General features: G+C 39.7%; 1 protein-coding gene across 2 annotated transcripts in view; it reads right to left on the bottom strand.

The window, feature by feature from the left end:
- DNAJC1 (DnaJ heat shock protein family (Hsp40) member C1) overlaps window positions 1-26,849 on the bottom strand; it is a 107,648-nt gene extending 80,799 nt beyond the window's left edge. Inside the window, exon 1 of one of the 2 annotated variants that reach the window (XM_064704137.1) lies at window positions 26,357-26,849. In XM_064704137.1, the coding sequence (XP_064560207.1) occupies window positions 26,357-26,521 (165 nt within the window). In that variant the 5' untranslated portion in view covers window positions 26,522-26,849. The remainder of the gene's footprint in view (window positions 1-26,356) is intronic. The other variant, XM_064704136.1, reaches the window with a different exon arrangement.
- Window positions 26,850-27,734: the final 885 nt, after the last annotated feature.

Below are 27,734 nucleotides of genomic sequence, written 5' to 3'. Positions count from 1 at the left end.
AGCAAATCTGATCAAGGGCCAGAGTAGGAGGAAGGGGAAACGACCATCGCAAAGCGCTATTGGCAAAACCTGCCACAATCTCTATGAGCCATAAATTAGGCAGCTGATATCCAAAGGTACACAGATAAAGAAATCAAGTTCAGATTAGAAATCATTAATTAAAATTCACACATAAAATTAATTTATAAGCAACTGAAGCCTAAATAATGTTAAAATTTAAAAATTGCGGACATATGTGAAAAGCCACATAAATGCAACGACTTACGACGGGACTGACTTGAAGACAGCCTTTCCCATTCAGTAGCAATTTTGTAAGGAAAACTGGTATTATGGTCTCTAAAAATGCTTATCTGACATTATTTCTAGCGAGAATGAGCCAAATAATCCTTAAGGAAGATAATTACCTCTCAAGATTTATGGCAGCTGTGGGCAGATACTGTTACACACAGTGGCATGCTGTTCCCTGAATTGCCCTCTGTGTTTTTCAAATCAAAATGTTTTAACTGAACCACACAGGTCCAAGCAAGGGGCAGAAAGATCCCTTCCCTGCTTTTCATAAAGCCACTCCCTGCAAGCAGTTATTTCTCTTCTCTTCCAGTACTTTAGAGACATTTTTGCAGGAAGGAGGGGGGGTAATTCATGCTGATTCATAAACTTCCTCCTCTTTTGGTCTGCAAGAGCCGAAGCAGACACTGAAACACAGACAAGACAAGAGACAGAGCACAGGTCTGCACAGGGAAGAGAAGCAGAGAAGATGAGTGAAGGAAACACTTGTGATCTGCTTTAAGCATTCTTCAGTCAGCTGAGGGCAACACCCAACAGCCTCACCACTACAAAAGGCAGTGGCTATCAACCACAAAGACGTGTCTGTTTCTCTCCTTATGCACAAAAATAATTCAGCAAAAACAAGCCTTTTGTGCTGATAAGCTGGATAGTTCATCAGCACCCTCAGAGCACTGAGAAAGGCACAGTAACAGCCCCTACTCAACACTTACCCCGAAGTCATGACTAAACAGACTGGGAAATGCTCCCTGCTTCCTGAGAGAAAAACAACTAAAGGAGCTAATGCAAGGCCAGTTTTTCAGCCACTGATATTCACAGGTAGCAGCTGTATGGATTGTATTTGCCTCCCATCATGTGTCCCCCACCCATAGAGACCTGTCCTCAAATCACAAAAGCAGAATTGAAACTGAACTACTGAAGAAATCTCTTGCTTCCTCCATTTCCATTTTCATTTCCCTGCCATCATAAGCAGAAGTAACAGATAAGAGGAATTTTCTTCTGACACCTGTCTTTCAAGTATACCTCCTCAGGCTGGAAGGATTACAGAGCACAAAAGAGAGCCAACTGCAGGACCTACAAAGTTGGGTGAGCAGAGCTGGTAGCAATACAAACACTGCAAAAGGCAAAAAGAACAAAATAAAGAGGAAAAGTATGCCTTTTTCTATGCCTGTGGAAAAGAAGAATCAGCAGTTGAGTGAGCAGCAATAAAAACTTGGCACAGGTTGCATCCCATTAACTGTGCTACCAGAAATCTGTTTCAGCCAACTGACTGCAGAAGGTAGTGGCTACTACCAATTCATTACTTGCCTCTCAACATGGGATTACAGGATTATCAGCATCAAAGATAACAGTGAAAGTTGGGAGATAAAACTCTGGTCCTGCTGCCTCAAGTAGAAACACTGGGAAATGTAGAATATTTCAAATGCATAAGATAAGATTTAAATGAAGCAAGGATAAATCTTAACATGAGTTCTCATCCAAGTTTGCAAGTAACGAAGTCAAGACTAAAAGAAAAATCATCATACAAGTAAAAATATAATTAGTAGGTAACTTTTCACACAGGGGAAGAGGAAAGGACTGCAAGTACACAGTTCCTACACAGAAATAAGCATTCTATTACTGACAATCCTGCAAGTAACAATAATATGCCAAAACTGCATTTCCCTCTGCGTCATAATCCCAGCCATGGAATCCAATACATGGAGAGTTTTTTTCCCCAACAGATGCAATTTCTTCTTCTCATAACTTGTCTTTTTTGGAAGGAAGAAAACCCAAGCACAAAACAGTGGTGGCAGAAATACTGCAAAACTAGCTCTGAAAAAATCTGTCCCAGTAAGTACCACAGGACAACATAACAGAAATATTTACTTCAAAGTGAAGAAACCAGAAAGAAGGAAAAAAGCACTAAAATTAATCTGTTTCCTCATCTAGCTCCCCTCTTCCAATCAGTACCACACAGACCCTGAGCCAACTTTAAGCAGATGCCAGCAGTGGAAGCTGAATACCCTGTGGCAATGTCAACAAAGAGCAAACAGACCTAAAGGATAAAAATATTTGGTCAAATTCTGTTTTTGTTCTTTGAATCAAGAGAAAGTATGAAACTCTGTAAGTAGCAAGAGAATGTATGGTTTAGAAAATTATGAGACTGCCAAAAGATAAGAGGTTAATTTGAATTTAATTCTGTCTAAAATGTAAACTTACCATTTAAAAATCAGTAGATAACAGAAATATGATAAAGATAATACATCCTACAAACAATAATGAATATTCCAAGCAAGTAAAGGGGATTTGGGAAGAGCTCAGTGATTCCCTGAAAAGGAACTACAATCTGTTGTTACTCCTGCCACTCTGTCTTTATGCCACACGCAGAAGATGAGTGCTTACCCAGCGAGCAGCCATTCAGGATTTTTCTCCACGCATTTATTCATGTGTGGCCTCATCTGCTCGGAGCTGCATGCTGTTCAGACATGTTTGGAAGCTGTGGCTATTTGTTTTGAAGCCCATCTTGATGGCATCAGAGTTCATCAATATTATTCATCACTGTAGTCTCTTAAGAGACAAGTGGACATTACTTACCTTTTTTAATATATCATAAAATGAGGCACAGATTGAGGTAAAATCATCAGTAATCTCAGGCGCTGATTTTATCCCAGATATGATTTTTCCAAGTGCTCGATATCAAACAACATTTCATACATTCAGGGCACAGACTTTAATCGACTTCAGCTGCAGCTGCAAACCCTCAGCATTTCTGCATATAAGGCCCTAGTACCTCAAATTATGCAACCAGAATTGCAGAGCACTCAAATCAATTAGTCACCACTTGGGAAAAGTTTCGTTTAAACGACTTGCCGAGCATCACATAGGAATTCTGTGGCAGAGAGAGGAACAGAATTCAATCCTCAAGGGCACTTTTCGTCTGACTAGCTTACCCATGAAACCATTTCCCCCCGCAATCTTCTCCCCCACTCTCTACATACCCTCAACATCCACAGGTTAAACAGTTTTTACAGACAACAGTCTCTTTCAATACATAAGCCTGAAGCTGCACTGGGGCCAGATCTCTCCCTGAGCCTGAATAAGTAAAGACCCTGTAGAATATAATGTAGTGAATTAAAAATCATCACAATGAACAAGCACAAAGAAACCAAATTAAGATTTGAAACATTCTGAAAACTGACATTCCCTAATTTTAGAGCATGCAGCCCCAGAAATTTGTTCCTAGTTCTTTTAAAAGTGATATTAAGGTACATGGCTGCAGTACAAAAAGACACAGAATTGAGCAGATTCAGAAAGGAATAAAAATTTGCATATCCAATGCAGACCTGCTTTATAATACTAACTCACAAGCAGTGTTTTCCCCCCTCCCTTCAAATAAACCCCAGCTCTCTGAAGCATCATTTTGATTCTAACAGGCTCCACTAAACTGCAGAACAATCTGGCTAGTTAACAACTTGCCTATTTCAAATTACCGATCTTGACACAAATAGAACACAAATGGATTTTTCCTTATAAGTGGAACATTTCTGTGAGATGTACAGTAGGACTGGTGTCTTCACAGACACAGAATATCATCCTAAAAGGGTTTGGAGGAACTGGTAAAGCAAGTGCATCAATTAGGAAAGGAAAGGAGACTGCATGTATTTAAAGCAGATGAGCCTGGGTGCAGACAGACAGGTCTGAAACACGATGTCCATGCAACCGATGACTCTCTTACAGGAAAATGTACTTTTTGTCTCAAAAGACTCAGAAGTATTTACCAAGCACTTTCTGCAAGGCTTAGGTATTTTTATCACCTATGACAAAGCAGCCCAAGTCCCAGCACCTTCCAAAATCTCTCAAGTATAGTGAAAATAATGAGATTCTAAAAATAATGGCAGCCACATGAGAAAGTGGTAAAGTGTTTTAATTACTAATTCTCTTATGGTACAACGAAGTTCTTCCTTAATAATTCAACAGAAGTTCCCTACATGAGAGGGTACTCAGAAAAACAAATGGAGATGTCTACTTTTAGATCACAAATAACTGCACCAATTTTTTAACCAAATTATTTGGAATCTTACTGAAATATAATTTGTGAGGCACATTTTCAGACGTTATAAATAATCCAGAACCGTTTTACTTATGTGAATGGCATTGTTAGCATGTATCAATACAAGACATACTTGCAATACTTTATATCGCTTCTAGCTCTATTTATCACATTAAATGTAAAACATTTCACTGAGAGTTGAAAAGCTTTATATACCCTAGAAGACAAATTCCATTAAGCTGAACAAATATGACTAATCCAAGCCTTTCCTTTAAAAAGTTCACAGGACTCTAAGTACTGTAGTAATATTTTTGATAAAATATTTCATGTATTTTATAATTGATGCAGTTTCCCTGCACTATATAAAAGAATTACTTAAAATATAGAACCATACTATTCCCACACAGGGCAATCAAAACTTGTATGCAATTAAACCAACATTGTTTTAAATACTGAAATTCCAGCTAGACAAGTTTTCAGGAATACTAGGACTCATGCATATACTTACATAGGAGTTAAATGCTACTGCTGCCTAAATACTGATGGAATTATGCTCCCAAACTGTCAAGCATGCTAAACTTTAATTCAATAATATTTACAGATCTCAAGTCAGACTCATATCTATAAACTGAAAAATTTTGCTTTCTTTATGAAATGAGTCTACAGAAATCTTTAGCTGAGTCTGAAATATAAGTGAGTATTGAATAAGGGCACATCAACAAAAAAACTTGCTGTTCACCACATAAATAAATTGCAACAGAAGTTCAAATTCTGAAATGCTCTCTTATGGCAAAATAAAACTGAGTTAATTATACGACCAATTTTCAATTCTTCATATTCATTCTGTTCTCACTAAACATTTCAATAAATGTTAATCATTACACAGTTGTCTATAACCAGTTCTATAATTTTTTCTATTATTCTACAATTACAACAAAGAATTGTTATAGAATTCTATAATTGTTAATATAAATTAAAATTGTTTAGAGGGTCTCTTCATTGAAGGGAAATTTCTGATTATTTTCAGTAATTCAGTGGCTTTCAATAGTGAATTTCCTCTATCACTATTAAAAAGCAAGTAAATGTGAAAATGAACTTCACAATCGTCTTCAGTTCTGGTAAGGCATTTTTATTTCTAAATTACAAAGTCAAGTATTGCCTACATAAAGGGCATTAATTTTTTGTTCAAAATACACATCAGAGTAAACATAGGAATATTCAAGGCTATTAACTCCAGATACTGGTTGGTAATTTGTTCCATTTTATGCCTTTTCCAAGAATTGACTTCCACACAGGAAGTGACCATTTGGGATTTGCTCAGTAGTCAAGGATAAATAAAAATGCCATCAACAAACCTCAAAGTTTTAATGATAAAGTTAATATAAAGATATAACTAAGAGACAGTTTCAGGGCAAAAATTATCCCAAGTGTTAGCACAGTAAAAGAAAAAGGCCAGAGGATTTTTAAAAGATCAATATGAATTTGCTGACTTCCACAGAGATAAAACCTAGAAATTGAGACCTTTACTATTATTGGCAACTCTTTACCAGATAAGGAGAAATAAAAGTAACACATTGCTTCTGGGGAATTGCAACTACTGCACTGATTAATATAGAAACTATTTAGCACAAACTAGTTACCCTCTAGGAAGCACGAGAGTTGCATTATACTCCCAGCCTTTTTCCCCCCTTTTATGAAATGTGATTTCTTCCACACAATATTAACAATTGTATGCAGTCATATAACATGCAGCCCTGGATAAGTTGCTCATCAGCTAGATAAGTTTATCTCTAGGATGAAAAAAAAACCAAACCAACCAACCAGATTTTTTTATAAGTTACATTTGCTAAAATTCTTAACAATCACCTAGAAATATAAAATTTATTTTGCACAAATAGATGCATTCTTCCCACATCTGATTTTTGGCATTTATGCTGTTCATCCTGGCAAGCAAAACACAGTAAGGTCAACATTAACTTCTTAAAACAGATTTCATGTTTCAAATGCTGCTATAATTTTCTTGTATCTTTCAAATTTCAGATTCCCCCAAATTGAACAGCAGCAGCTAGAAAAGCTTGCACCACCTTATCATAAAATTGTATTGCACCACAGTAGCTAAGATTTTCCAATGACATTAAATAAATGCAGCCATACCATGTAATGGAGTAAAATTACATTGTTTTCTAACAAATCTTACTGAAAACAGCACTGACAAGAAACCCATTCCAACACCATTTTATGCCACACAACAAACTAATGCCAGAGATGAAATGCTACAGTCTCACAAGGGCATTTCCAGCAAATGAGTCTCCCCTGACTAAAACCATCATTCTAAATACTCACTACCTTTGACTCCATCTTCTAACCTTTTCTTTCTACCACTTGACAGAATTTTTATTTGGTACTTATTTGATAAAATAAACTTGACTTTTCCCCAGTAAGTTTGCTCTGGCTGCCATTACACTTAACCAGTGCAGCAGTCAATCAATTTGAATTGCTAACATTAATATGAGGAATAATACTAATTATGAAGAATAACATGCTTTAATGAATTTTAAAAATAAGAATGGCATCTGAAACCTAAATAAATATTTGATAGCTCTGGCAATTTTAACTTATTTTAACTGTGAGTTTATATAATACTATTATAGTGCTAGAATAATGCTGACAATGATTAAAATATTTGATAATTATGCAAATTTAGAGTTTGCTTTTTGACATTCTCTTAAATTAGGAACAGGCTGCTCACATAGAAAACTTAAACCAAGGTCTTTACTTATCATCCCATCAAAAATATAACTGCAAAATATTAGCTATGTGTATTTTAACAAAAAAGTTCAGTCAAGTTGCATCTGCATGGATGTTTTTGATACTCATTCAAAACCACTTACACGTCAAAGACACTGCATGAAATTGAAACCTTTACTAATGCCAAGGTTTGACCCAGGATCCAAAATAAATCTGCATGTACAGACCCTTGTACCTACACAAAGCACCAATTACTTCAAATAAGGTTTTGTCTGTGCACCAGAGTCCACCCATGTGGAGCCAATTACTACAGCAGGGCCATTATATGGTTCATTTCCCCATACCAGCTTGGCAAGAGGTGTACATGGGTGTAGGAAGTGCAAAAGAACCTTCACTAATAAAGAGCCTCAAACACACATCCGTGCATTGTAATATGTAATGTTACAACAAACACCTCCTCAATGGACTAGACCATGCACAGCAGTAAATATTGCAGGGCAGTTCCCAGTGAACAGTATTTTTCAAGTTTCTCTTTTTGGTTACCAGTGAAATCCAACTATCTTCTTTTTAAAAAATCTTGAATAATTATGTTGATCCTTAACCTACAAAACACATTTCTAACAATACCTGGGAATTATTAAGAATCTTGAGAAGTTGTAGGATTTGAACAGAAGGTGTGAGAAAAATTCCAGAATTGCATGTTCTTCAAGTAGTATACTTATAGCAGCAGAAGCACTGACATTACTTATTGATAATGTCTGGTATCATTCCAGGTCTAAATGGAAAAGTTGTTGTTAGAAACAATTATTATAAATAGGAGGAAGCCACTTGAGTATAAAAATCTCTCCCCCATTGAAAGTACTGAAGCTCCATCTAGAGGCTTTTCTCCATTTACTGTCATTTGTGGTATATGTAATATCACCTAGAAATGTGAACAATATTAAATGTCAGAGGCTTCCTTTGTACCTCCTCTTTTGTTATTCATAATGGTTCTTGCCCTGAACCTTTGCCCGGCAACACTAGCTCCTTCACTGCCATCAAGTGGTAAGAAACCCAAACTGAACTTAAAAATGTAAAATCTCAATCATCAGATTAAATGATCAGTATGGTAGAGAGATAACTATAATTACTGAATACTGACAATCTTTATGGTTCTTCTCACTGAAGTTCTGGTATATCTACCCCAGAGCACTGTAGTGCCTCACACGATAAATTCAGCAATGGTTTCAGATCTCTTTTTTTAAGCTTTATTTTTAATTCAAATTGTACTGAATAATAATCTATATCCATATTCCCCAACACTAGATTTTGAAAAAGAAAGGCATCACAATAAAAGAATTTATTTCTTTAAAAGGAATAATATATGTAATGCTTGACACTAATAATATTTAATTTGGCAATTAGGAAGAATTTCATAACATAATTAGCAGGAACAGCACAAACATCTCCTCAGACTTTGTGTTGCCTATTGGCAGTATCTCAAAAGAAAGAGTGAAACAGCAGCTCATGTCTCCAGCAGTGTCTAATGCAGCAAGTATGCAGCTATGTCAGTCTCTTTGTGCTCCACAGCTGTAATCAACTGTGGACATTTGTTATGTCAGGAGAAGCCTTAATGCTCTACAATCACAAGTGACCTACTGGGAGACAAGCACACAACACACCAAAAAACTGGGAGGGTTTGTCTAGATCAAATAAACAGGGAAAAGAACTAACAAAGTAAGAGCAGAACGGAGCCAGGCTGCAAGAGCTTGATTATTTCCATTTCAACCCCTCAGTGACTCATGGAACTGCTCCCATGGCTGCCCATCACTCCCACATGGAGCGCTCTGAGTTACAGAAAGCCCACAAGGTCTCCCCCACGACCTTGGTGGAACACCAAGGAATAGCTGCAGTAAAGCTCCCAGTGCACACCCAGTGTCACTGCACTAGCAGCCTCAATGTGCTCCTGCATGCACACAATCCTATTCCACTACCTTTTCTTCCCAGCAGTTATTCCAATTGGGTACTTTGCCCATAGCAGAAGGTAAAGTACAAAGACATCTTGGTGTTGTCCTGTTAGACAGAATAGCGACCAGCACATGCAATGGAGCTTAGGAATTCAACTTCTGTCACAGAAATTTAAAAACAGAAAAAGGAATAATGAACAGGAAAAAACCCCAAAACCAACAACAGTTTTGACAGCAGAGATATTCCATGCCTTATCATTACTTCATTGGTAAAGAAAGAACTATTGATTTACTTCTACCAAATCCTCTGGCCAGCAGTCCAGTTTCAACCCGATCTGTGTAAGTACTGGGTGGCCACTTACCTACTTCTAACTGAGCAGAACAAGCTCTGCTGAAAAGAAGGCTCACACAAGGCAGTCTGCTAAATCTTTGCCATTTAAAAAGAAACCTCCAGACAGTCAAACTTTCCAGCTGGAAGAGGTCAGTCTGAAAGATCTGACTTCTGTGTTTGCTTGTCCCTGGAACCCAGCCTGCTCATCCAAAGACACTTCATTTCTAGACCAGAAATTTTCAAATACAGTTGTAAAAAATCCTCCTTCAAAATAATAATTGGTACAACACCTACATAGTGAAATATAGAACATATCAAGTATTTATTTAAGAATAACTTTTAAAAGCCACAAATAAAAAAAGTATATACTGGGAAACTTAGGACAATTATTTCTTCTACAGTGTTGGGAAAGGAGGGATAGAACTGATTCTGGCAGGCAGAAGTAAAAACGGATCTTCAGGAATTACATGAATAAGAAGAGACTAAAAACTGAACAGAAATCAGTGAACTGGCAAAGACAAAAACCAAATAAACAAAAAAGCACTACCAACAATGCCAAACTATGTAAGGATTAAAATAAAAATGGGAATATACAGGGCAACTGTAACATGCAGCCTAAAGCCACATGTAGCTTTAATATCAAGGCAACACTAAGTGCCTGTTGCTTGGCAATTCATCTCCAGGTCCAGCTGAAAAGCCAAAACCAATTTTAGCCAGTCAGTTACAGAAAGCATAGGGATTAGACAAAGAGGGTGTTCCTGAAGTAATTGAAATGTAAGTTAACCAGGGTGCATGCAACCACTTTAGCTCCCAAGCTGAAAGGGCAGACTGAATTTATGATGAGCAGTGAAAGCCACAGTACAATCTGATGGCAGCAGGAATACATTTAAAAACAAACCAACCAACCACACAACAAAGAAAAAAGATGACCTTAAAGATTAGGAGTGACAAACAGAAGACATTGGACATTAACAAGAAATTTAAAAACCCTTGGTTTTTCCTCCCAAACATGATTACATGTAGTTTGAACTGACTGCAGATATCTCAGAAGAGTCAAACACATTGATAAGAAAAGTAACCAGAGAAAGGGTGCTTTAAAAGTTACAGATATCCCTGTAAAGCATCCCTGATTGATAACTAGTTTTTAATGAGAGGACAAATAAAAAAGGGAAATGAACTCAGAAGGCAAAGTAGAGTATAACCCAAGCAGAATGGAGAGGACTGTCAGACTGCTCATTCTTGCAGCCTCTAAAAATTAGAGCGAAAGAAAACCAAGAAGCAGCTAGCACAGAAGCCATGGAAAATGCCCTCAAAGAACAGAGAGCAGTTATGAGCTCCAGAAGCGCATTGCAGAAGGTTCCTGGATGCACTCAGGCACCAGAGCAGCACAGCAGTTCTCGGCTGCGGCCACCAGGGACCCCGGACACCGCCCTCATTGTACAAACACACAACTGGCTGGCTGAAAAACGGCTTTGGGCATACCAAAGAACAAGAAACCATTTCCTTAACTGTCTCGTACTTCATCATCGTTCCAGGATTAACACTTTGAAGAAAGGGATTTCATTTGGGGAAAAAATTATGCAAAAAAAGGATAAAATCAAAACAACAAGAAGAAAACCACCAGGAAGTCCAGCAAGCTAATGGCAGCAAAAACTGTAAACCTGTTGCCAAACATTAATCTAGAAAATCAAGTCCTAGTAGGCAGATTTGTTACAATGTCTAGAAACAAATAAGAAACTGAAGAAATGAAAAATTATCAGTGTAGGTAATTTTGAAGTTTTGTTTGCATCTTTTCTGGGTAAAGAACGTAACAAAGCTCAACTGAAACAAGACACGCAGGAGGTCTACAAGGAAGCATCACCTTCCTTTCTGGGGCTACAGGTGCTATCCCAGTGCTAACAGAAGAACACTTGCCTTTGCTCTTCTCTGCCAAGATGGGGACTCTAGAAGAAAGGCTGTGGCCTAGAAATTTAAGCTCAACTCATCCAAAATACCATCTGAACCAGGCTTTGTCAGAACATGGGATAGGTGTCCATACCTTATCCAAATAAAACCACCAAGGTTCAACTTTAACAAAGAAAACAAAGGACAGCATAATAAGCAAGATGCAACTTCAAAATGTCATCAAAAGATCAGCAATGAATCTCTTGAAGATTATCTCCTGTCCTTGGGCTATATTAGAAACTGCAGCACTTTTCCTGATTGCTTGCAAAGAAACACAATTTTAGAGCAGTTATACCAGAGCATATGCAATAATTCTTGCTAAAACCACCAATTAGATAATTATTTTAAAAATTGACTACAGAAGGCCTCAAGCCTGTTAGGCAGCCCGCAAGACTGAGCATAAGAAACTTCCCTGGAGCAGCTGGCTATCCCAAGCACATGTTGGCTCACTCTGTTCTTCTGCTCTCCTTCCTCTTGCCAATGCTGGGCTCAGCAAAGTGCCACCCTGCACTGTGCATCAGGGGAACTGACAGATTTTACACTAGTACAGCTCACCTACAGCATTCATTCCTCTCTTGCAACTATGCTTTTCCTTAACCAAGTCATTGCAAGACAGAATCCTTGGGAAAACTAATCCAGTTTTCAAGGTACCTACTGCCAATATATGAATCTGTTACTACCAAAATCCCAGAGGACACAGCCTTGGGCTGAGAGGCAGAACAGCCTTTTCTAGACTGAAAAATTATCTGTATTACACTTACCATAGCCTAGCACACAAGCTAATGGTTTTTGTATTCATTCAGTCACACACAAAAAACCAAAACAAGAAAAAAAACCAAAAAACCCAAACAAACAAACAAACAACCAAAAAAAACCCCCAAAAAACAAATCCCAACAATTAAGCAGGGAAGGAGGGGGAAAGATCTGTTAATTTCCACGTTTCATTGGATTTTTCCATGTTTTTAGAGTATCTGTGAGATCAATGTTCATGAAGTCTTAATTTTTCTTTTTATCACCACTTCATCCCATCTCATTTTTAACTGGCAATACAGGTTTCACTATTTAACTGGACAAAAAATAGATTTTTACCATGACAGTTTGTTATTTTTCACCTTTGCCAACTCATACAAAACTCCATCTTTTTAGCCATTCTTACCTTCGTGCCTAAATCCACTAATAGATTGGGGGGGGGGTTGTCAGAGCAAACACTGATAATTTTTTTATATGTGAATCTTTTTTTATCCATCCACCCTTTGTCAATGGAGAGTCCAAGAGGAACGTCTGGTTGAGCAAGCTAGCCCTCAAGAAGAGTAAAAAAGTCATCTTACTGAACTATGCTGTGAATCTCATAGCCAGGTGAGGCATGGCAATGACTACAGGACGTGCACTGCTTTCAGCCTTGCAGCCAAACTCTGAGACTGCACGAGCAACCCCGGCGTACATGGGGGGTGGGGAGGGTGTTTGGCTGTGTGACAAGCTCTACACCTGTAACTGAATGGGAAATAGTTTGTATATTTGTCTTAGGTGAATTGCAAAATATTGAATACTTGATCAAGATACAATTCTATCTTGACTGAGAAATCAATTTCAGAAAGCAACCTCGTCCAGTACTGCCTTTCCTGGCCATAGTATCAATCCAATCACGTCTAAGCAGCTGTCATGTAAGGCTCTCATATCTCATGGCAGCAGACAGGATAACCAATACCCTGATAATAATGGGATACCATTAATTCAATGACAGTGTCTTTGAGTTAATCTGTTAGAAAAGACCCCAGAAGCTACAGGAATGCATCTTACATATTCCAGAAGTGAAGACACATTTTACAGCCTTCTGCTTCCTTTTGGTCAGAAATTTAGGGAGATATGCACCTGCTAACAGTTGTCTAAATACCAGTCATATTTTCCTTTCCAAAAAAAAATATTTTTGTGTTAAAAATCTGAACTTTGAAGAAGTCAAACACACAGAAGACAAATGAAAGAATTTTTCTTAGAAAGCAAACGTGGATATCCATATTCAATGTTAAGCAGTGTTTATTTTCACAAATACATTTACAAGGGAAGTCAACATTCTGCAATGCACAATGCCAACCTATGCAAGAGCACTTTTTAAACGTGTCCCAACTTACTTTTTAGGCTTCAGGTATTATGAAATGAATGCTGACAAAAGTTTTGTGCAGAAAACTTTAAAACAGGATTTAAAATAGGAAATATAACATCAAAATTAAAGTACTTTATTGTTAGGGCATGATTTTCAATTCAAATGGATTTCTCTCCAACTCTATCCATTTTTATTGGAGAATATAGTATTACCTAAACATTTTGGATGTAAAAACAGCCCACTCAAACATACATCTTCAGAGACTGAGAGAATTAAATATTACAGTTTTACCTAAAAATCAACATAAAGCAAACTATATATTGCAATTTGCTGTCACTCTAAAACAAACTGCAGCCTAGAGAGACAATCCCAAATGGAACTTAAAACAGGAAATATTTACCACCTACACCTCTGCTACAAAACCTCCATCTAAACTCTGCGCCCAGTACATTGCACCTACAAAACCACTGTTCCCAGAAAGCAGTCTGATTTCATCTTTCATTACCCCACACTCTTTTCTAGATACTGTTTCCTTGTGTTCTCAAATTTGACTTCTCCATGTACCACATCAGACATGCAGATGCTGGCAAACAGCACAGTCTACCCTAAATTCTCATTTCTTGATGATAGTCAAGGTGCATGCACAGCATGGAAGCAACACACAGGATTAGAGACAGGGTTTAATTCCTTTAAATAGGACCTAGAACTATGACTTTATTGTATAATCAATTTTCTTATTCTTCTACATAGAGTTGATCTGTTTATTGTTCAGGGACATAATAAAGAACTGTACGGAAAACTTGAAATTCAACACCCTTTATCTGACACAACTTTTAGCTTTAGTATGTTCAATTAAAGCACCTCTATTTCAAACAAGTTCCCTGCTGCAAAAGTTATTTCAGCAAGTCTCTACCTTTTAAAAACTTCTGGAAGTGAGGGTATTTCATAAAACCCTGTCATGTTTCTCTTCACAATGCCAAAACCCGGTAGAAAACATAAAATTGAAGTTTTCACTGTGATTTATGCAATAACAAAAGCTTGCTTAAACCAGTAGGAATAAGTGAAGACATAGCAAGTAAGTGGTACCATAAGAATTACAATAACTGGATTAAAATATTCTTATTGTTCCCAAAACAATATACTTAAATACATCACAGTAAGAACTTTGCTGCAGAAATAATAAATCCACAGATTTACTATGATTAAAGGAACAGCGAGTCAAAAAGGAGGGAGGGATGACAGGACACAAACCAACTCTGCTCAAGTCTGAACTCGAGCAGTAACACAAGCCCAAACCCTCTGTCTTGCTGCCTGAAATGGGAATTACTGTCCATGACTGATGCTACAGAGCTGAAACCAGTAACCAAAGCAAAGAGACCAGAAGCAGATGATATGTTCCTGAACTCCCTATGGGTATCTCCGTTAAAAGCCTGGGTTCCTATGAAAATGTGCTCAATCATTCATGTGGGGCAGTTAATCAAACAGGAAAAATGGCACAACAGCAGCTCTTCTTCCTTCCAACAATAAATAACCACAACAGCAACGTGGTGGATTTCTGTGCCAGTTCCATTAGAATTCATGGAATGCATAGCTAAGAAAATGTGTTGCTATTTCTTTCCAGCATGTTACTGAGGACTTCTGTATTTGTCCAAGCAAACTAGAGTGTCAATTTAATTTATTTTCAAAAACCCTTTATTTCTTCAGATGTAATCAAAACCAAGATGTTAGAGACCGCTTGATGACAAAACTATGAAAAGTTTCATTTATGAACAAAGCTACAGACAAGTAATTTCATAATTCACTTAATGAATCTTCTCTGTTGGAGGTGTTCAGGGGATTCTCACATCAACTGTGTTCCTTGCAGGTCAAAAGAAGAGAATTCAACTTGAAATATATATTAGACATATTACCCAAACAGGCAAACCACATGCTGGTAAGTCAGGACCATAGCTATCACCTGAGGCTGCTGAAATAAATGTATATAAAAAACTGCACACCTGCATGTGAGGAAGATAAGCCAGTGCTGCAAAAATGCCACCAGGGACCTGACAATTTTGAAAAAGCTTTTGACAAGGTTCCATACCAAAGGCTATTAAAGTGACTTAACACAAGATGGGAGGAAAAAGTCTTACAAAAAGAAAATTAATGAACAGGGTACAAAAAGCAAGGTCTAGTGGCCAGTCTTCAGGGCAGAGAAAAGGCAGCTGAAAGGTCTCCTGCTGGGGAGTTGGTGCTGGCACTGGCTTCATTCAGCATTTTCAAAGACAACCTCAAGAGCCAAGCATGCAGTGATGCCAGATGTTTTGGGTAGGTACACAAGCAAGGGAATACCAAACCAAGTGATCTAGCAAAAAAGAGAGATAAGATTCAGTGTAGCTAAGACTGCTGCCTTAAACTACACCTTTCCTACACAGAGCAGAGCTTGCAGCTGGCAAGTATAAATCAGTAAGTGATCCAAGACACTGCTGACAGTCCTACAAATCCACTGTACAGCACCAGACTGAAAGGTACCACCAGGAATGCACCTCTGAACATTGTTAATCAAAACCTGTGGCAGCTGAAAGGTACAGGGGGCAAATGCACTGCAAAACATGGTTATGCTCACATGTGCTCCCCAGTGACACCATCTATTGCCACTGGTTTCATTGCTTTTATTAAAGAAAGAAGTGCAAGGATAATACAGAAGTGCATAAAAAATAAGAAACAAGAGTAGAAACCAGACAGTACATTGACAGCATTCCTTCAAGGTATCCAAGGAGCTTGTGGCTGGCATGGAGGGATGCCCTAACGGGAGACAAAACCCGTACTGTGGGATGGGAGCAGGCCCTCACTGACCATCAGGGTGCAATGCCCAAGACAATTCCAGACTACTGCCAGATAAGGCAAGGCTGTTTAGTACTCTCAAGTGCACCAAAAATCACATTATTTTTTAACTGATACAGCAGCTATTGTCCTTTAATCTAAGGTCACTAAACAGAGCTCTGCATCTCCTCCAGAAAATTAAGGTGCCTACAGATCATATCTGTTGGTAGGTAAGAGAGGTTAAGTGTATGAAAGGCCAAACTCATCATGATTGGTGAAATTCTTAAGTCAGAAATAGATTAAGTCTATCTCTCTAGCAGACAACTAGTTTAACAACTAGTTTTCCTTTAAAACAAAACAAAAAACTTACACAACTACTTTCTAATTAAACACCTAGTATTACTCAAACAGAAAACGCAAAGACCAAAAATATTTACTACATGAAGTAATGGTGCCCTCCAGCATGGGAACTCTGTACCATGTAAGTGAGAATAAATATAAGGCAGCTACAATTAATTTTCAAATACAGTACACAATTTATACACAGAAGAAGTTTGTTCTTTCACCATCGTAAGCTGCAAAAAACAACTGACTGGCTGATCACCTCAATCTGTACTTCAACTATGAAAACTCCATTCTCAACAGACACAAGCCAACATTTGAATTTTTTGCTTTGTTTTGAAGGCTGCTGACTTAGCTTGGAGTGTGGAAAGGCTTCTAAAGAAGAAATAGAAAATTCTGAAGTAGAACAGAAACTACAAGCCACACAAGTTATATCTTGACAGAAGAAATACATTTTATTCAATAGATAGGTAGACTCAGACTGGAAAACACACCTATTTCAAGTTTTTAATCAATTGAAAGAAATGCATGAATTGAATAAGATTTTTAATAAATCTTAATAGGAAATGGGAAGAGGCTTCCATGTAGGATTAAATTTTACAGACTTTTTTGTAGTATAACATTTTAGCAGCCATTGCTAGACACAACATCCAGTAAATCAATTCATAATATGACTTAGACTGCCACAAAGTTAAATGGCATACCAACTCTCATCCTCCCATCACAGCATTTATATCCCACAGAAGAACACTACAGAAATCACTAAGTTTGAAATGGTGATTACTGAATACAAAAGCTAGCCTAAATCAGTTTGATAAAACTGAATTAAAACTGATCAATTTGATAAAACCAATTTAGGCTAAATAAATAAAATGTAGTAAAGCATTGATCAATCACACTAAAAAAATCATTTGCAATAGTTTTATGGGTAGGTCTAAACAATCATTGTCCCTTAAAGGAGAAGCTATTCAACCCAAATCAGTGCAGTAAGGCCATTTCACAGCTTTCTCATGTCCTCATCAGCACTGAATGCTTCCTTCAACGAGTACTTCCCAGTACTGGAGACAGCAGCACTTCAGAATTACAGCCCATGTGGAAAGACCCCTCTAGTTCTTCCTTCTCTCTTCAGTCATACAAGGATTAGCAAGCAATTTTATTTCAACAGCTCCTATGCATTGTCTGGTTTCTTCCACAAATTTTCCAGATTAACACTGATAAGGATGAATTTCCCATCTATCAGAGATTGCATATGAACTTTCTTCACCTCTCACCCCGCATTTGACATCAGTAAGAATAGTTTGCAAGGCCTGCAACCAGGTCATTTAGGAAACCTGCACTTAAGCAAAGCCTCAGATGGGAGGCCAGGACTACAGAATCCTGCTTTAAACTGTTACTGTTTGCATGGCTGTAACATGTACCACGTGTACAACACATCATCACCTATGTGAGACTGTTTACAAATCACTTTTATACAGAGTCAGTAACATCCAAACAAGACTGACGTACAAACAATATACAAAAGAAACCCAGAATCCCCAAATCTTGTAATTTAGAGAAACCCAACAATTTTACACTGCAAGGGAAAAAAACTAAAAGAGAAGCCAATTTCTAACCTGCACAGCAGCTAGCTAAGCAAAAGCACAAAGACTAAGAAGCAAATCAAAAGCAAACCTGCAGATTTTCATATGCTGCATGAATTTTGTTAGCCCACTAGGATTCTGTGGAAAACCAAAACATTTCAGATATTAAAATGAATAAAAGGAGGAAATTAATGTGTATCAGACCCATTCTTAGAGACAAAATAAACCCCTCTGTTATCACTTAGGCTCTCATTCTCACCGGCCCAGCTGCACAACAGCACCACAGACTCTTTGTTACCGGCTCTGCTGAGAGCACGAGAAGCACCAAACCAATTAAGGAACATCTTATATGCTGAATTCTCATTTTATTTTTTAAATTTTACCACATACTTAAAGTTAAAATAGCACCACAGATACCTCCAAATATCTCCCTTGAAGCTACAGTTTTCTCTAGATCTGATTAGAAAACCATGTTAATCTTAATTGTAAAATGACTGTAGATGGAGCATAAAAGCTTTATCATTCAACAGAATGAAATTAGGCCTGCCTCTATGATTTCTTTTTTTTTACACAGCTTTACAGACAAATATGATGACTAAAGTCATCATATCCACATCAACCCACAGCAGTCAAGCAGTAAAAGGCCCACTGGGAAGTTGTTTACAAAATTCCATGTTAGACCAATTATGTAGCTGTGTCAGATCCCACCATGGGCACATACCTAGAACTTCAGCAAAGGAGATGAATTTTGAGCCACCATAAAATGCAGAGCCTTTTGCAAGCACCAAAGGCCTCCAGCACAGGTTACCCACTCTCCTACACTAAGAATTGGTCAATCCCTTCAATGAATTACAGCTCAAACGCAGAACTACTTGGGGGAAAAAAAAACCAACCAAAAACATTTTTTACTTCTGCAATGTGAAGATCAAACTATAATGGATACATCCTTAAAGGATTAGTGAAACAAGAAGTATAGAGAGAAAGAGCTGAAACATTATTGCTGCTACAGACAGAAAAAAACCCCAAACCAAACCAAGACTGCTTGTTTTATCCTTTTTACTGCGCTTTGAATACTGTCAGCTCCCTTGGGTTCCCAAACATAACAATTTCCTACTGCTGTATATTCTTCTAAACAGCAAGAAAGAAGAAAAAGATAACCTGAAAGAAATCAGGAGAGTACTTCATGAATGAATTGTCAGGAAAAGTTAAGAGTAGGTGTCTTTAAAACTACTTAAACTGGTAGATTCCAAAGCACATTTGCGTCTTGAAAAAAGGAGACAACAATGAAAGAAAAAAAATTCTTGGACAACATCCAAGTAGAAATTTAATAGACAACAATGCAAAAAGCCCATTTTTATGGAAAATACAAGCTTTACATGTCTAGATGTTTCAATCACTTTTATATGCAACAACACTGAACAAAAAGATAAGGGCAGGGCATTTACAGAACAGAATACATTACCAGCAGTTTACCTCTAAATTCAGCAATTTAAAAGAAATCCCAAAACACAAAGAAACCTGTACCCTGCACCATCCCCAGTTACAAATGCTGCAGTTATCACTAGCACTTCTCTATGGTGACTCTTAGAAGCCATTAAACTACTCAAAATCGAAACAACTTTGTTCTACAGGATCCAAGTGAATAATATCAATGATGACTTCACACAACCTTAATAATTTACATCTTCTGGGACAAGCAGAGTTTCCAGAGCTGCTGAAAATCTCAGTTCTATGTATAACTTACAAGTAACATATTCAGAAAGGAAGATTTTAACCATAAAGGGATGCAAAGCTATGTCCCAGTAACATACTAAGAAAAACCACACAATTACTTTTATGGAATGAACTGACATTACAGCTAAAGCCACCAGAGACAAAACTGGATTTTCTGATTATATTTTTGCTTGAACCAGTGCAATGGACTATTACTGCCTCAATGCTGACAGCACATTCATGGGCTTAAAAGAAATACAATTTCAGGAATTTCTAGAATCCCTCAATATTCAAATAGAGGTCTGCTACTACTATCACCCAGTTGTGTATTATGGAAGTTATTATTTTTGGAAACTTGGAAAGATTTCATCTAACTGAGAATTCTGATGTTGCAATTGAAAGTGTGTTTCAATCTCATGCCTTCCAATTTAGATCTCCTTAACACATACTTTGAACAAGAAGCAGAAAGCAACCTCAGAACAGGCTGAGACCATTAGACATGATGTTTAATCACTAGCTGAAAAACTTTTCTTTGTCAGAAATGAGTGAGGCACCAAGGTGCTACATGGCTCCATGTCATTTCACAGCACACTTTTGAAGGTCACAGCAATATCCTATTTGTCATGCAAGATAAAATAATCTTACAAAACAAAGCAAGAATAGCTTACAGCTCATAGTTTTGACAAAATCATCTGAAGAAGTGACAGTATAATCACATGCAAGTGAAGTTTTGTCTTACTTGATCAAATACTTCCAAAGCTCAGAAGACTGAACTGCTGGATTTTTGCTAAATCGTTTGCAGATGATGCACACTCCATGATTTTAGTAACACTGCACCCACATACTCTAACCTCAGAGAGCAGCAGGGAGGAGAACAGTCTGAGTGGTAGAAGAGCAACCAAAATATGTCTGTGGAGAGCAATCCAGCTTGTCATTGGGAAGAGCAAACAGACTGCTGAGTTTCTGGGCTACCCCTCCTTATTTCCCTTCTTCCTTGCTCTAGTTCTGTGACCTTGCCTGCCAAAAAAGACAGAACTGCATGGGTACAGGTAGGCTGTTCTTGGGGAGGACTTAAGAGTATTCCTTGGACAGACACACAGGAGAGAGAGCTGTTTCTTCCCACTCAAAGGGACCAATCTATGAACTCAAAGTTCCTCAGAAGTTCTCTAAGAAAAATAGTTTAATGTAGATTTTTTTTCTGGACAATAACCCATTCAAAGCCAGAACTACAGCAGGACCAGACAAAACAACACTGACAACTTCCAAGATCACCATTATTTCTGAAAAATAGGTTACTGAATATATGTCCAAGAACTTTATTTATATAACATACAAATTCACAACTTTTGAACTGTGGTAATGTATGCATTGCATGCCTCAGTCAATGCATTTGCATAAAACAGACCACGTAGAAATCTTACTGAGAGTTTTCTTCCATCTCCAGTAACACTCGATAATACCATAAAAGCCACACAGTTTGCTGTGGTGTTCTTTCCTTTTCTTACACAGCAATGCCAAGAGGTGCAATTCAATGTCAGCAATTTACTAGAAACTATAGTCTTTAAGGTGCAGCTACCTCACACTTTTCGTGCAGCCCAGGAGTGCACGTGTAAATCAAAGTGCTTTATTGTACCTACTGACTGCATATCATGAAGCAGTCCTGGAGTGGATGAACAGGATTCCTTTCAGAGAGAACTGAACCACAAGGTGGGAAATCAAGAGTGCAAACAGCATGTTTCAACACAAACAGGCATTGAGTCTATGCAGCCAGCCTGGAGTTAGTTCAACAAGAAAAAAAAAAAAAAAGCCCAAAATGCAAACAGTACAGCCATCAGTTCCACAGCAGCAAACATTGCAAACTACAGACACAACCCTGTCGGACCCTGCTACCTGACACAGTACACAACAGCTCATCTGTTCCAGCATTCTTGAAAGCAGCCTGTTAGCCCAACACATCCAGCTCATCTGGAGAGGTTGTGGTTTCCCACAGCCATAGATATCCAACTCCTTGGTTTTCACCTCATGCACTTTCTTGGAGTTGCTTACATACCAGTGTCTCACAGGCTTCAGACCAAAATCAGGCTCTGTACACACAGTTCTGACTTCATGCTGCAGCAGCATCTACCAAAGCCACCATCTTGCAGTGGATATAAATACACTTAGCTCTCTACAGTACAGGCACACAAACACATTAGAGCCTGGTTCAATAGGCAGCTCACGTGCCACAAGAAAGGCATAAGCCAATACTGAAGAAAATATCCCTCTCAACATTTTTCAGGTTACATACTTATCCACCATGCAGGCCAGCAAGTCCTACCTGTTACCTCTCCCTGAAGCACCTGAGCTCCCAGGCCCCTTCCAGTACCCCAAAGAGCGCTCAGTGTTTGTTTCCCTGCAATGCACAGGGCTGGCAGAACCCCCACCCCACCCCTTCCCTCACGTGATCACCAGTGGCAGCCAAAGCCTAATGCAGACCCTCCTTGTCCTGACACACAACACACAGCTCAATTCCAGCAGAACAGCTCATGCATTCTAATACATCTTCACAAACAAGTGACATAAAACATTTTTTATCAGATCCTTTGTATCCAAGAACTGTATCACAAATTTCAAAAGACATTCAGAGGCTTGTAGTGCCTTCCTGGCTGCAAGTCAAAAAAAGTAGAGGAACAAATAATTCCCTTGAAGCCATATTAACAAGTTATAATCAAAAGCATATTTTGGGAAGAAGAGCCACAGGTTCAACTGATGTAAAGTTGATTTATCCAAAGCATATCATATTCATGAAGGGGTCAACTATTAAAAGCTGTAAGAACTGTAACATTAACTTGACCCAATTATTTGTCCACCATACAAGCTTGTAGCTCCTCAGATCTTCCTGGAATTTTTCCAAGATGTTAACATCACATTTCTATGTTCTCATTCTCAAATAACTGGTCATCATAATACTGAGTCTGCATAGCCTCTGCTTTAATTCTGCTGCTTCAACTGAGTTTTTAGATGAATACTATTTGGTCCTGATTCCTTTGTTGGTTTTAAACTGGCTATATTGAAGTGATTAATGAAATTATTATTACATCAGATTTGTCAAGAGGTTATGATTCTATTTTCTTCAGTAACCACTTGGGGGACAGGGAAATGAAACCTTTTCTCAAGCCAAAAATTACATCCCCATTCTGCTCAAACTTCTTGAACCCAGCAATGTTTTATATTAATCATTTAAGTCAGTTACATCATCAATTTAAGAACCACCAAAGAAAGGGAAAGTAGAGCAATTCCAACGTTGGTCAGAACAGCAATAGTAACAACATAACAGTGCAAGACCTCCTCATGCTATGGTACTATTAGGTCTGAAAAAAAGCCAAATAGATAGATTGTGTCCTTGTATAAAAATCAGATACTTCTTAATCTAGGTGCTCACCCCTAACACTTGGGGGTTGGACAAGAAGGGACCCTCCAACCTCAACCATTCCATGAGCACTTGCAGATTGCTCAGCCATCCCTCTTTGAAATCAGGAACAAAGGTCAGTTATTTAACAGCCAAGACAGTCACAATCTTACTTTGTCATTCCACATTCAGAACCTCAACAATCACTTTGTTCAGATCACCCTCTATCCTTGCCATTGATACCAGAAAACTACAGCAGCTCAAACTTAACATCTTACCAGAGCTGGATGAGTTACCTGAGAGTGCCAAGAGGCTTCCACAAGGCCCTTAAAATGACAAAATACAAACCCCACATTCCTGCAAGCACAGAACAGCAACAAAACCCTAATCATTTCTCTCCAATTTGAGTGAAAAAATCCACACAGAGAGCCTTCACCAAAGCATGTTTGAGAGCTACAGCACTTCCCACAACACCTTCTGCATCTCTCACTTGAGGTCAGCATCAGCTTCTGACATCATGTGTGAGTTCAACCATCAGTGCCACAATTCTCCCATCAAAACCTAAGCAGCTTTAATGCCTTAAGGAAGCATTAGAGTCATTCCCTATATTTTTTCAAAACACAAGATGACATGTTTGGAAGAAATCTGGCAGCCCTGATACACTACTGCTAACAAACACAGTTGAGCATCCACATCTCAGATGCAGAAGTACCCCCTCCCCCAGAAGTTCATGAAGGAAGAAGAGATTATAAGGACATGACAAAAGGCAATGAAATAGGAATGGGTGGCAGGAAAAGCAAGCCTTGATGAATCAAAGATAATTGAAGAGTTCAAAGGTGTGGCCATAAAGGCTATTGTCACACACACAGAGTCAACTCTTGCTGACAGAAAAACCACCTGAACTCAGGGGAGGAAACCTCTAGTACCAGAACTACAAAAAGTGAAATTACAGCACTACAGTCAAAAGCATCCCAACTAACACAATAATGACATACAAAACAAATAAGCTCCATGAAACCATAGTATTAAAAAATAGCAGAAGACCTGAAGAAATGTGCAAGCATCAGATTGAGACATTATGGTAAAAGACAGCTTAGTGTTGAGACAGCCAGGGTAGGCTACAGCACACCTGAGATTTGTGCACCTCCCTTGGTCCTGTCACAGGACCCATTACCCTTCTCTAAGGTAACCTGCACAGCAGCAGCTGCCAGAGAGGCACTGCAGGACAACATCCCTCCAGGATGACACCAGGATCCTGTGGGAAGTTTCAGACACAGAGCTGGAGAAGCAAGCAGCAGGAACAAAGGACACAAAGGTGTGACAGAACCTGTAATTCCACACGGCATTTTCCAATCTTACAGATTCCTGTAGAAGCTCAACTCCCAACACTGCATACTCCATTATTCCACTCACAGGTTTACTTTGCTGCATGTGTACATTTCCAGTCTTGGCTATAATGACAATATGAGTTACCTCTTTAAAGAAAAGTACACTTTAAACAAAAAAACCCCAAAAAACTCTGTTTCATTTGTGTTGCACTCCCACCAACTTTTTCCTCGCTCCCACACTGCAAGTGATACAAGTTTGCCATTATGATTAGGAGTAAAAATGTGAACTAGAAGAATATTTGCTTGTTAAAATTAACATTTTGCTAAACATACACGGCAAGGTAGAGATTTGGCCCTAGAAGAAAGGACTGTGGAAGATGTTAACAAAGAGTTGCATATCAGACCTGAACATCACTAACAGAAACTAAGTTTTGCATACCTACATTATCCAACACTAAAATTTTCTTTGAGAATTAACACGTAGATTTTTAGGGTCTTGAAAATGAAACATGAATAGCAGTGTTGCTGGGTTGTATAGTTGATGGCATTCCACAGCATTTAACACTGGGTGCTTAAGGAGGACTCAAGGAAAGAAAGATGAAACAGAGTCACAGCAACCACAGCCAGTAGTTCCCAAAACTGGACACTTATACATTGCAGACATCTTCCCTCTCTTTTTAGACACAGCCTTAGTGAAATGCACCTGAAAATACAGTCTTTACTCTCAAAACCTACAAGAACTACATCAGAATAAACGTCAAAGTTGGCAGGGAAGCCATTTAAATAGGATCAATCCCCAGAATACAGCACTGGAGAGAGAAGTTATTAGGGGTACAGAATGCACTAGGAGACAGAGAAAGGCCAAAATGTCTTTTAGAGATTCTGGGTAAAGTAGCAGCATATAAAGAATTGTGTATTTCATTATTGAGGAAAAAAACACTGATTGGAAGAAAGTAAAAAAAGTGGTGAAGGTGCATGTAGAGACACTGAGTAGAGTCACACATAGAGCAGAGCATCTAGAGAAAAGAAAGGGCATCACAAGGGAGCCCAGAGAAGTGATACAAGCTGAAGATGCCAAGCAGCAATGAAACCAGCAACCACATCCAAGATGTACACACAAACCACGGGATAAAAGTGTTCCTAACAGGAGTTCCTGTCTTGACCACACTGGCATGAAAAATTAACTGAAGGTGCATAATAAATTCGAATGTTAGGTGTTACTTATCAGAGAGAGGTGAAAACCAATAACCAAGGTACATGGAAAGTAAACAAATATAACCATCTACAAGCCATTAACACAGCAAAGGGTCACAGTCTACCACATGGCACGGGTGAGAGAAAATAGGAGCCGCAACACACGGTGATGCACGATCTTAAGATAAGGATACAGCAGCTATGCAGGAGGAAAAGGTGAGAAACTGCCATGCCGATGACATGAATGGGAAGTGTGAAAACCCCAGAAGCTACTTTTGTCTGGCTGTAGATGCATTTGGAGAAAATGAGATACGTTCAGAAAAGCAACAGGCAGTGGGAGCACACAAAGGTGTGGGAGAGGGTGACTGATTTCTGGTGGGGCAGGAAGGAGAAGCAGCAGAGCAGTACCTGAAGCAGAGCAGGGCCCCGCAGCGGGAGGGGGGAGGCTGGCAAGGGACAGGCGCGTTGCCCGGGGGCCAGGGCAGAGCAGGGTGACAGCGCCAGGCGAGGGCCGAGGGCCGGCGGGGCAGCCGGGCAGCTGCGCTGGGCTCAGGGGCACCGGTGAGCGGCGGGAACGGGGAACGGGCTAGGGCAGGGGGCGGCGGGCGGGCTCGGTCCCTCGCTCACCTGCTGCACCCCCAGGAAGTCGTAGAAGTTCCGCGGCACCTCCTCCACCAGGTCGAAGAGCTCCAGGTCGCCGCTGTCCCAGGCGCGGGCGCGGGGCGCAAGCAGCGCCAGCAGCGCCAGGAGCGGCAGCAGCCGAGGGCGCGGGGTGGGCCGCAGGCGGGCCATAACCCCCGCCTGCGGTGGCGGCACCGGACCGCGGGCAGAGTCGGGACGTGCCCGGGGGGCTCCGGGGAGGCCGCGCTCGCCGCGGCGGCCGCTCCGCTCTGAGGGGACGCGCGAGGCCCGGCCCGGCCCCGGCAGCGGCGGTCCCACGGCGGGGGAGGGGTGAGGGGGGGGCGCTCCCCGCCCGGCCAATCGCCGCCTCCGCGGCTCGTGACGTCACTAGCCCCGGCAACCGCCGGCGCTCGCGCAATGGAGAGGCCGGAGGGGGAAGGGCGCGAGCGGCTCCTGGCGCGAGCCCTGTGCGCGCGGACGCCCCGCCCCGCCCTTCCCCCGTCCCGCCGCCAACAGCGGGGACGGACACGGGGACAGAGGGACACACGGGGACAGGGATACGGGGACGGGGACACAGGAACACATACGGGAAGGGCTCCGGTCCCTCGCGGCTGCCGCCTTGGCCGTGGAGCGCCGGTGCCTGCGGGGCCAGCGGTGCCCGCGAGGCCCCCCCGCGCCCTAAATCGTGTTTCGATTTTCTGTCTTCATTAACTCCTTAAGGGCGTGTGTGATTCCTGCAACCCACTGTACCCTAAAATCGCTCCACCCTGCTCTCAGTATCAACCCGATTTTTAAGGTGTTGTCCCCGAACCTTTCGTTCTTCCCTAGCTTAAATGAATGTGCAATGTTTCACCTGGGACGCTAGATGAGAAATGAGATGGAAACTTAATGGTCGAACAGTACAAATTATCAGCATTAAATCACTTTTCTCTGGCACGGGCAGACTCCTCGGCACACCCCATCTGTTTCGTCTCTCTCGAAACCAGGCCTGGTTAATAACTCACTCTGGGAATCTTTTTAAGAAAAGAGACATTCACTCATCTGAAAAATATTAATGAACTAAATTTTAAAAAATAGGGTTTGCAATTTAAGAAAAAAAAATCCCAGATGCCAATCTTATCTGCACCTGAATTCATTCACCTAAGCTACCATTTAGAGAACCACTGTACAGTAGAGTGCTTCCTTGGATGCTCCATGGGAATACCAGGATGTGGCTTTACAATACACTCTGCTCGGTTCTGAGTAAGGAGCTGAACCAACACAACCATTATCAATTTTCCAACTCATAAAGTATAGAGTAGTCTTAGGTATTCTCTACTATTGAAACTGTTCCCCTTTGTACAAACTATTTAAATATTAATTAGAGTGATATTTAAACTCATGT

This window comes from Zonotrichia leucophrys, chromosome 2, assembly GCF_028769735.1.
Source record: "Zonotrichia leucophrys gambelii isolate GWCS_2022_RI chromosome 2, RI_Zleu_2.0, whole genome shotgun sequence".
NCBI classification, from domain to species: Eukaryota; Metazoa; Chordata; class Aves; order Passeriformes; family Passerellidae; genus Zonotrichia; species Zonotrichia leucophrys.
Note: the sequence above shows the minus strand (reverse complement) of the source record. Positions and strands in the feature narration are given on the sequence as shown.